This window comes from Ambystoma mexicanum, chromosome 2q, assembly GCF_040938575.1.
Source record: "Ambystoma mexicanum isolate Mex_15411 chromosome 2q, UKY_AmexF1_1, whole genome shotgun sequence".
Classification (NCBI taxonomy): Eukaryota; Metazoa; Chordata; class Amphibia; order Caudata; family Ambystomatidae; genus Ambystoma; species Ambystoma mexicanum.
This window is the reverse complement of record NC_090924.1, coordinates 1,374,322,205-1,374,334,135: the sequence shown is the minus strand read 5'-3', so window position 1 is coordinate 1,374,334,135 and position 11,931 is coordinate 1,374,322,205. Positions and strand designations below refer to the sequence as shown.

At 46.9% G+C, this 11,931-nt stretch overlaps 1 protein-coding gene across 1 annotated transcript in view; it reads left to right on the top strand.

Annotated features, from left to right (window-relative positions):
• Window positions 1–6,284: 6,284 nt before the first annotated feature.
• Window positions 6,285–11,931, top strand: part of LOC138570181 (ubiquitin-conjugating enzyme E2 E1) — a 481,786-nt gene continuing 476,139 nt past the window's right edge. Inside the window, exon 1 of the mRNA XM_069648862.1 lies at window positions 6,285–6,557. Coding sequence (XP_069504963.1) covers window positions 6,300–6,557 — 258 coding nt within the window. The 5' untranslated portion in view covers window positions 6,285–6,299. The remainder of the gene's footprint in view (window positions 6,558–11,931) is intronic.

The window sequence follows — 11,931 nt, the reverse complement described above, 5'->3', positions numbered from 1 at the left end:
AGCAGGATCATGATGTGCGTTGGCACCCGGGACAGTGGGAAAGGGTGTAAATCCGTGTGGCCGGAGGTTCTTTGGCTGTGATGTCATTTTCCAAAGTTTGTATGTGGTTTGGGGGAATGGACCGTCCCATTTCTCCTCTTCAAGCTGCTAAATCACAGAGTTTGGTTCTCGACAGATATTTGCGGCTTGAACTTTACAACATAACTTTTCGATCCAAGTGAACCAGCTTCAACATTGTCTGCTGAAAATGTTAACGGTTTAGCCAAGTCAGGTCATTGCCAAGGAGTCAAAACCATAAAGAACGAAATACTTGACTATGCAAACCCCCTCCTAACAAGTCTTCCCAAAAATCATCTTGCACCAGTGAAACCGCTTCAAGATGGAGCCGTACTCCATCCCTCCAGTTGCCACCGCCCTTACATGGATCACTATAGAAGCCCAATAGGCTTGATAGACAGCCTGCCTAGCACAATAAGCCATCACGATAGTCCCCAAAATACCTGGCTGACAATGTTGTTATCTTTGAATGCTGCAATGCACTCCAGTTTAAATATACTATTTGAGTGGAACTTTCAAAAGCAGGAAACTTTCAGTCAATACTTTTTGGGCAGTGCCGCAATGATATGGTTCTTGCAGCCCCAAATGTTACCCTTCATCTACTCCAGGAAACGACCGAAGACCCTTTAATTCAATTAAAAAAACTGTCACACAGGAGCAGCGTATACCACCCAACTCCTATGTAAGAAAGTTGCCATAGACAGGGGCCAGCAAGCAATAGTTATTGTTACGTATCCAGGGAGCCACCCCCTTGGGACTAGGGAGGTAAGAACGCTAAACACCATCTAGGGGACAGGACGAATGGGATCTCACTGTATGTGATGCCCCGCTTAGAGAACAGGAAATCCCTAGGTTATCCTCTCTAATCTCAAGCTCTCAGTATCTTTGTTGGCTTGTGATAATTTAAAACTTCCTGTACCAATGACTGGTATGGTTTCTGACCCTCTGTATTCACTGTTCTCGCTGGGAACGAGAGAACAGTGGATAGCCCCGCCCCCTAGCAGAGGGAGACATAAAGAGCCAATTAAAGCAGGAAAAAATAGACCTTCAGAGCCAAAGAAGCTTGGAGGCCACCCACAGGGAAGTGTGGCAGGACAGAGGGAGCATATGCCAATATTGAGAGACCAAACCACCGTCGAGCCAATGCAACGATCATAGCCCCTGCCAGGCCTGAAGAGTGCAGATGAGCAAATACCGGCCGAGGCGTCGACAATCAGCATAATGAGAAGTCATCACTGAAATACCATCAGAAGTCAGTGGTAAGAGAGGGCAAGCAATGCTGACGCAAAACACCTTGGAGAAGCCAAAGAAGCAGAGCCACTTTGGTCAAACTCACTGACTCTCCCGAGGAGCACTGCCTGGAAACCAGAGGTATGCAGTGGGAGGACGGTGACGAGGTGAGAGAAACAAGATCCCACGGCAGGTTGAGAGAAACAAGACGCTAAGGTGGATTGAGGCAAACATGACCCCAAGGCTCTATGAGAGGAATGAAACTGCAAGGCACGGTGAGAGAGACAAGACTCCAAGAAAGGGTGAGAGGGACAAGATCCAGAGGTGGGGTGAGAGAAATGAAACCCTAAATCGGTCTAAAGACAAGGAAGTCCCCAGGTGGGGAGAACGTAAGGAGCTTCCTTGGTGGGGAACACAAGGAGAACACAAAGAGTGGGGATATGGGTCAATAGTCCCCAAGTAGGAAAGAAAATAAGTGACTGAGACAAAACCCTGGTGGGTGAGAAGAAAGAGAGATCAACCATAGACTGGTAAAAGCAGAAAAAGTTTGAAGAGACATTCAGTGTACTTGGTTGAACTGTGCATCTGGGTGAGGAACCTCTTTTGGATTAAGAGAAACCAGGGTGGGGTCAGAATCCAGCAACTGTTCTTATGTTTGGGCAAGGGCACTACTCGTACCTTTGTGGAATTTATGTTTTCTTTTGTAGTGGTAGGAACAGAACTCAGGTTAGCATAGGATTCTGGACTGGGGATTTTTCTTGTTTTGTATGACCACCTGACAGGCACCCTTTTACCTTTTCCTTTATAGAGGAAGACAGAGAATCCTAGGCTTAGGGACAGCTCAGGCCTTGTGTTATAATAAAGAAACAATCAGCCAAAATGCCACCCTGTCTGTTGCCTGATTCTGATCTACCACCCTATCCAAATGTTTTGGAACATGAACCCTCACCATTAGTTAGGCTGGCTCGGGTTGATAGGAGTTGTAGTGCAAAACATCTGGAGAGCCAAAGGCTACAGACCCATGCTCTAGATAATTCCAAATGGCTTTATCCCCACAAATTGCAAAGTTGTAAGTTACGTTGCGGTAGGTTTCATCATGCAATTTTCATTTATTTATTTTAAGCAGTGGACTCCATATACACCTGTTCCCTCCTAATACCTACCCAGTCCCCTTTCCACACCCCTATACACTCTAAATATATCTATCCCCTCAACAAAATATACCACGGTGTAACTTAACACTTTGCAATTCGTGGGAAGGAAGCCACAGAATGTGGCTATAGACACACTATAGCTGGACTCGTCTAACTTTCTATCTCCTGATAAACGATAGCTCACCTTAGCCCTGTTCCAACATCTCACACCTGCTCTTGTGCAAAATCTCACTCCGCTCATCCTGCACCTGCCTCCCACCTCTGACATCCACCTTGCACCCATTGCCCTGAATAAACAATTGGATTATCCAACCATATCTGTCGCCAGTCTTTCTAGCTATTATCTGTCCTTGGCTTAACTTCTGAAGTCCTCTGGGATATCTCCCTTCCTACCACCTTTTTTCTAGTGCCAGTGTATTCAACTTTTCTCTTCCCTGAACCTCCATCTCTCTGACCTAGAAAAGGGTCCTAGAGCTAGCCAGATGTTGCTTGCTAAGTATGCATTATGTTAGGGTCCATGGTCCATATATATCATACATTAAGCAATTGATTAATTCTGTCACGTATTTTTATGTTATGTTAATTTACTTTTATACTGCGCACATCACCACCATAGTGGTCGTAAAGTGAACTGTCATCCCACCCAGGGTGTAAACTAAATCGTGGTCTGTGTATTGAAAAGGAAACTAGGAAAAGGTAAGCAGGAAATGGTAAGGAGGAAGAAAGTCTATGAACAAAACCGACAGACATAGGTCACAAACTAAATGGAAACATAACACAAAGTTGGGTGATAGTGATTGCTGGGATGCATGTATGGGGTTAGACCAAAAGAGGGCATGAGAAGAATCAAGAACTATTTATACTGGACAATTCACTAGTCACTTAGCAGCGCATTTTTGGTATGTGTGCTGGCCTTGAGATGTGCTCAAGAGTTCCTGTGAGTTGTGGTGGCATTAAAAAACAGGTATTCGTAATGAGTTCCAGCATAAGGAGTACTCAAGAGACCTAGTAACGCTATGCCTGCTGACGAGAGGTGCCAAAGCCAAGGGTTGGCTGTGTCCTGAAAGAAAGTGGGGTGGTAAACAAAAGGAAAACATGACAAAGAATCTACCCATCCGAGTCATACTAGGATAGCTTCCAGTGGAGGGGAGAGAGCGAGTGTGACAAGAGTAAAATAAAATAAACACTTGCTGTAGGGGCCCAATGGACATTCTAATGAACATAGAACTTTGCTGTGCAGTGTTCTGGCTCGATGCAGTGGTGGATTACCAGAGAAACCCCAGTGACCATTCCTGAGACGGGAGCATGCTCAGTGGCAGCTGATAGTACACTATGCCTGTAGGTATTCCTTTACATTGGAATTGACAAACTTCACTTTAAACATAGTATAGATATTTGGCACATCTCTGCTTAAAATGGCAAAAGGCTAGGCCAAAATAAGCCAACAAGTGACCGTACTGAATAGCATTGCCTATGACAGCATTACGTAGCACTTTGCATCATTGCATAAGGAATAGCCCTCCACTAGAAAAAAGAAAGGCACCAAAAAGCATAATCTGAGTCCGACGGTAGCAGCGCTGTGTTCCATGACACATGGCAGCAGAACATAGCATGGGCGGGCTTCTCCGAATACCGCTATTTTACAGCATTGTATAAGAAGGACATGTGACAGAAGGGATAAAAACAGTACCCGACAGAATATCATAACATGGAGAAGATGGGCAGACTGAGATAGGAGTGGCAAACGATAACCTATGAAATGTCAACCAGTCATATATAATGATGTCCACACATCATTCTGCTATGAGTTAAACGGGATGTGCAGTGTCACAAATTCTCAGTCTGGCTAGCATAGCTGATGATGGGTAAAATGTCATAAAAGGTATGTATGCGTCAATCTGATCCCTAGTTAACAATCATAAAGAAGATAATATCGTATGAAGGAAAACAAACTTATCTCCTGTCGAACAACTATATATACATTCAGTGTAGTCAAGGAAAGCTAAATTGAACAAGCCCAGTGCAATAAAACCTCCCAAAACTCAGCAAAAAAGCCCCAGTTGAAGCAATTCCAAGGTAAAACAATGCAATGCAACAAAACCCCTGAAAACTGGAAAAAGAAACTCCAGCCGAAGCGACGTCAAAGCACTGACCCGACGGCACAAAACATCCCGAAGCCTGTCAAGCAACATACCCGCGCCACCTCAATCACGATGCCCCCACCACATGTCTCCTTCAGTCTTGAAACTTGTACCTTAACAGTACAAGGAAACCTGTTTTATAACTTGACTCCCCTAAATGGAAGGTCCCTTTAAGAAAGCAATAGGTCTAAATCCTTGTTTTGTTTCTGCTGCTCCTTACTTTCTTGCATTCTGATGTCCCTAGGAGCCTTGTACAGGCTTTATAAAACTTTATAAAACTGCACAAATAAAAAGTGGCTTGCCAAAAATATTGATATGTATAGGGGTGGATGGCAAATGTCTACGAATACACACATCTGACTTAAATGATGTGTTACTGTTTGCACCTTTTAAATGTTTCATCCACTGTGATTTGCTGAAAGGATAACATTCTGTGTGTGCCCGAGTTGCAATTGGTTTCCTGTTGACAATGTAATATAAAGTGTTTCACTAATTTAACCCGCCCCCCTTCTCTTACAATCGCCAGAGCAAATTTAGACCATAAAAATGGCAGTAGTCAATTACAGTTGCCACCATTCCTACTGACACCTCACAATTTAGCTGGACATGACCCAGTGATTGGCCAGGGACAAAAACAACTACACACCACATCACAATCACAGAATTGCCAGGAACCAATGAAAAAGTGCAGTTTGCTTTTAAATCTTTTTCCGTTTCGGGCAATGTCACAGGTCCAGTGTGTTTAATGTTGCAGCTACTAATTTGGACCTATAGAACCATACACGCCAACCCTCCCGATTTAGGTAGGAGACTTACGATTTCTTATTTTAAAATATTGCTATTTTTTATTTTCTCCGACCTAAAATAATTAGAACCACAATGCAATCCTGCGAGAAAATGAATTACTCCCGATTTCAGTGGTGAAATCCCCCTCACAAGTGTTCGAGAATGTTGGCATGTATGTAGAGCACACAAGCATTCCTTGGGGGGGGAGGGGAAGGAGGCCTCCTGCAAATAACCTTTACTTGCCCATGCACGGTCACTGAAGGTAGTCCCCCACCCCCAATCAACCCTCCCAATTCAGCCTGGAGACTCACGATTTTTCACGGTCTCCCGCCTAATATAATTCTTTCCCCAATGCATTTCTATGGAATAATCTTTTCCGGATTTCACAGTTGAAATCTCCCTCCCAGGTGCGTTGGAATGTTGGCAAATATCTCATATCAGTGTGCAATGGTATCCAGTATGAGCTGGCAGGCAGAGATAGCTGGAGTTGTGCCCCCCTCCCCCGTTTGAAGTGTTAGTCGTCCAGGCCCCAAAGTTTTGGTCTAGTTGAGCCTTGAGCGTGTGTATAATGGTAATTGCAGTTATACATATAATCACAGTGAAAAAAAAGAGAGTGTGGGTGTAAAATGTGTGGTTGGGGTGCTAGTAAAGGGGGGGTTCGAAAGGCAAGACATATCTTTGGTTGAAAAATGCTACACGAAGAAAATGGGAGGGAAGCAGGGGGAGAAGAATACGAGTAAAGAGGGCATGGGGGAGGGGGATGCACAACTGCAGCTATCTCTGCTAGCTCATACTAGATCCGCTGCACACTGCTCCGACCTGAGAGCTAGGCCGTAATCTGCCATCCACGTGCGTTTGGAGATTTGAGGGTTTTTTTTTTTTTTTCGAGAGAAAAGCAAAACAAAATGAAAGAAAAAAAAATGGATCTGAAATGAGGCGGGCTCCTGCAGAGCGAGAGAGAGAGAGACCGGGGGAGTCGCCGGGCGTCGTTAGCTGCTGCGCCTGCCTGGGGAGGGACGGCAGAGGATCCGTCAGGAGGGAGCCGAGCGAGCGAGGGCTGGCTGGCTGGCTGGGGGAGGGGACCTGCAGCCCGTCTCCTGCCTGCCTGCCTGCACTTCCGCTTCTGCCCGCCGCCCGCCGCCAGCGAGAGACACGAGTCCTGAGCGTCCGCAGAGCGCCGCACACACAGGTACGCGGGAGAGGGGCCCCCGCTGGGCACCCCCCCGGGGGGCTGCCTGGAAGGAGGGGGCGCTGGGCGTACAGGCAAGCGCACACGCGGTAACATGGCCCGGCGAGGCAATGCTGGCCGATCCTGAGAACTGCGTGGCTGCGCCTCACGTCACGCGGCTTCTGGATCCTTCTGCGACCCTCAGGCGCGGGATTCCCGCCCAGCGCACGCGGCGGGCGCCTCCCTCAGGGCCCCCTGACTGACTGACTGCGACATGTCGCACCTGCAAAGCCAACCGGCCTCGCGCTATTCTGAGGTCCATCACATCTTGGCTCGGGTTCAAAAGTGCCACATGATGCCCACATCTCGACTGCAGTGCCACGAAACGGCAACATGGGAGGAGGGAGCGCTATGTAGAAAGTTCTGAGTACCCATTTGGAACAACCCAGATGTTCTCTTTCTCTCCCAAATTCCCTAAAGTTTGGGGGTAATGGACTAATTGTATCCATTGTAGGTTGCTGCCCAACGAGCTGGTGAATTGGCCCTGAGTAAAGTGCTCATCTCAGTCTGCATTAAGGGCACACGTTTGAGTCCAGCAGGGCCTACTCGGATCGATGAATTGAGTCCAGCAGGGCCTACTCGGATCGACGAATTGAGTTCATTACATTGGGGAATAATGAGTATTTGGGGGGGTTCGGCAGAACACAGACACTATGTGTAGTTATGAGTATGCGGCGGCAGGTGTTAGTATTCCGGGCTCCACTTGTGCACTCCCCTACGCGCCTCGTATGACGTCCATTTATTTGGATCACGTCATGATGTGGCCCTTACCATGTCCCCTAAAGAGACCATACTCCTCCTTTTTCATAACGTTAAACAAACCAGTAAAACTTCAAATAAAAACAACACACAAATATCACTCATTGGGTATATTCCAGTACTCTGCCACTTTTCTAATTGTCAAGCACACAGTCCTGTAGGTATGGTGGGCATCCACTTTCACAGGATATCTTTGGTTGTCACACTTATCACCGTAGGTCAATTTCCTTACCCCTAGCTGTACTGGGACCATCTAATTGTCTATGGACCTAAAATCATCCCTCTCAACACCACCAGTGAGCTGACCCTCTGGTACTTCATCTGCTAAAATTCCACACTTCAGAAAAAAACACAAATTCAGTGTCACTGTATCACATCCATTCGATGTCATCACCATCAATCCCATCGCATCTACTACTTGAAGTAGGTCAGGTTCAGAGGTCAGATAGTTTCCCTGCCAGCTGTCTAGACTTCACCAACACCTCATCTCCTAATGCTAGTGGGTATTCGCAGCCTTCTCCTTGCAGTCTTGTCATCATTGGCCCTTCTCCTCTCATCGGCCACTGCCTGATCTTCAATCTCGCCAGGGACCTGGGTCTCTGCATCTGGGAAGAAACCTCAATGACACCTCTGCAATAATGCTTCAGCCGTGGGCACTCTTGTTGAACAATGAGGTGTGGTGCGATATTCCAGTATGAACTAATATAACGCTCTTTTGAGGCAAGTCCACAGACCATGTGCGATCCTGAAAACCTATATTCAAAGACCTCATAAATATTTCAGTATCCCTTTTTGCTCTGGGCCACACTGGTGTTGTTTTCCTGTAATGGATTCCATGTTTTTGCATGACTGACACAAAACCTCACTGAAACAGGGTCCCCATTGTCTGAGTAAACCTCACCTAGTAGACCATGGGTTGCAAACACCTTCTCCATCACCTGTATGACATCCGAGAGGACGCTGGAGATCACAAATTCCACCATGAGTATTTAGACCATTGATCGACAATGAGCAGAAAGTGGGTGTCCCTGCTGGTGGAACCTAAGTCGGTGTACTACCTCCCATGGCATACAACTGCATGAAATTGACACAGTTCTGGGTTCCTTCTGCACGGAACAGCAGCCTGACACCACACAACTTTTTTACTAACTCTTCTATGCGCTCTTCCAGCCCAGGAAACCATTCCTTCATCCACAGGGGAGCCTTCGCATTGGCCGTCCGCTGATGTCCATGGTGAGCCAAAGTGATGACTCTGGGAATGAGCTTGGATGGTATCCCAATTCGGAATCCCCTTAGTAGCAACCCCTACTCTGTGAAAGACGAGTCACTCTTGACGTGTCACAACTGCTCCAATGACCTCCATGCATTCTCAGCGCTTATCCAAGCTCTCCAGCACACACTTCTATCGCCTTTCGTGATGGCAGTCTGCATCACGTCGAAACTCATCATTCTAAAATGCTAGTCTGAGTTGCACAACTGACATGGAGTTTGGGATGTTGCTTTCAGAGATCATCCTGACAAACTCTTGTCTTGTGACAAATCAATTTCTGGGGTACCGGTGGTCCAGGGATGAATATCAGTTTCTAAACCATCAATCAGCCCCACACCTCTAGTACACCAGAAGGGATCCGAACAGATTGGAAACACAATCAAATTATAAAGCTCCTTATCCAATTTTGGTAACGTGGAGCTAACGGCAGGCTTATCTCCGCAAGGTCGTGGTTAGCTGCAAGACAGCAAAAATACAATTAATTGCAATAGTTGAAGGATAATTCTTTTCAGCACAAAGGGAGCACTGGATCGTAAAATGTCTCTAAGGGCCTTTGGAGAAGGACCAGGGGGACAGAACCACAATGTACCTTGTGCTTGTAGAAGTTCTTGGTGCTCAACAGGGTTTCGGCTGGACGGATAGCTGCAGGCTAACCTACACATTGGCTCAGGGTCAGGAATTGTCTGTGCTAGCTGGAAGGTTTGAAGCACTGGTTGAGGCATCTTGGATGACATTAGCGACCGGGGTGTGACAACAATCAGCGGTGTAGTCGGTTGCAGCTCAAGGGGCCCGACTGGCTCGAAAATGTCTTTTAAGGCGGACGCTGGTTGATGCTTGTCAATGCACTCCTCCTAGCTTCTTCACTGAGCTTGTTTTGCCCTTTAAGGCAGACCGCCCAAAGCTGAGGAGAGACCTTGGTTTGGTTCAGAGACTCTCTGGCACTTCACACCTAGGAAGCTGGCTGCCAAGCCTATCAGGGCGCGCTGTGTGCTGGCTGGATACTGGTTGTGGAGCTGCTGGAGGGTCCTGTGGATACAGTATCTCCCTCTGTTCCTTGGAAGATGTTTAGGTAAGGGATTTTACTTCCCTCTTTGGAAATCCTGGCTTTCCTTCACTGGCGGAAGCTGAAAGGCAGACTGTGCCTTCAGCCGAGGGTCCAAATGAGTTCTTGTTACTCTTTGAGAAGTCTTCAGATGATCTGCCCAAAAGAGGGGCATGACACAGTGATGGGTGTAAGCTAAGTCTACCTTAATGAACCAATTGTGGGTCTCCACCAACAATATCCTGTATGCATCAGGTCATAACCAGAGTGCTTTTCAACAGAAAAGGTAAAGGGGTGAACACCTGTAATAAGTTCCACCCATCTTCTTGTCTGTTGTAGATCAAAGGGTCTCTGGTTATTTGAGCACTCTGGCTCCTAAACATAGCGGCAGGTCTCCCTTGAAGCTGTAACAAGACCAGAGTTGTGGTTGCTGCCAAACCAAAAACTCGTGCCTTTTGAATGGGGTCCCCTTGTGGTGATGACTACCATAAATACATAGTCCCAGACATGACAGGTCACTGCCCTTGATACTGAGAGGCGGGAGCTGGCTTCAGGTTGACACAGTGCATATCAAAAGTTGTTGGGATTTTCCTGTCTCTGTTAACCTCTGCAGCCAAGCCCCATGTGGGCCTGTTTTAAGTATACTCTCAGTATTTTAATTGCTGCCACCATCTGTGGTGCTTACACAAAAGGACAGGGCAGATCCATGGAGCCTTTGATAGTTAATTAGTCGGGCCATGGCAGGAGAAAGGTTTTGCCTTCCCCCTTCTGAGATGCCTTGATGTACTGTTGGCTGTCATATTTCAATTCAATATGATGGGGGGACAGCGCCTGTAGGCTGTGATGTTCCATTTTCGAGCATGCAAAAATATTGTCACTTATGTTGATGGCTCCTTGAATGCCGGCCAATGCACTCCAAACAGTATTCTCTGCCATTGTGGAAATACCAAAGTTTTACCGCTTGTAATCATATAGACACTTGTATGTGGTGAAGTTTGTTATGTAGTGGGACGCTGTGCGTAGGTGTGACGAATCAACTTCCGTGGGGCACCAGTGGTCCATGGATGAATATTGCTGTCTAAACCATCAATCAGCCCCACACCTCTAGTACACCAGAAGGGATCCGAACAAATTGGAACGCATTACATTCCAATCCTCCTTGTCCAATTTTGGTAACGTGGACGGAACAGCAGGCTTATCGCTGCAAGGTCGTGGATCGTTGGTTAGTTGCAACACAGCGAAAATACAATTATTACCCAATGATAAAGTCAAGGTTGTATAAAAATATCTACTTTATTATTATTACAACAGACAGTTATAGCACACTACAAAATACTGTCCACCCTGTTAAGGAACACAGCGGACAGACAGTTTCATGAAGGAAAGGGAGGCACTCTGGATACTGATAGGAGGATAGTCGTTTAAGCAATCAGTCTTAATGGTTAAAGATTATTTGGTTTCAGCACCAATGGTGCAAGGGGTCGTAAATGTCAAAAGGACCTTTGGAGAAGGACCAGGGGGACAGAACCACAATGTACTTGGTGCTTGAGATGATCATGATGCTCGACAGCGTTGAGTCGGTTCAAGGATGCTTTGCAGCTCCTGCAACAGAGTTCTTCGGGAGACAGGTGCGGGTATCGGGCGGTAGGCAGTTTGGCAAGAGAGGCTGGATGGACTGCTGCAGGCTGGCCTACACGGCAGCTCAGGGTCAAGAATTGTCTCTGTGCTGGTTGGCGGATCTGGAACGCTGATCAAGGCATCTTGGACGGCTTTAGTGGCTGCAGCGTGACAACAGTCAGTGGCGCAGCATGTCGCGTTCGAGGGCTTGACTGCCTCGAAAAAAATGTCCTTTAAAAAATGGACGCTGGTTGATGCTTGTTGTGGCTTGTCCTAGCTTTTACGCAGGGCTTGTGTCGTCCTTTAAGGCGGATGGCCCAAAGCTGAGGAGAGTGTTTGCATGCAACGGCTTTGTCCTTTGTTCATAGACTCTCAGGCACTTCCCACATAGGAAGCTTGCTGGCAGAACCTAGCAGAGCACGCTGTGTGCTGGCTCAGTACCAATTCTGGAGCTGCTGGACAGGTCCTCTGTGTCTGGTATCTCCCTCTGTTTCCTGGAGATGTTTAGGTGATGGAACATGCTTCCCTCTTGCAAAATCCTGGTCTACCTTCACTGGTGGAAGATGTATGGCAGACTCTTCGGCCAGGGTCCAAATGAGTCCTTCTTACTTCTTTCAAAGCCGTCGGATGATCTGCTAAATGAGGGG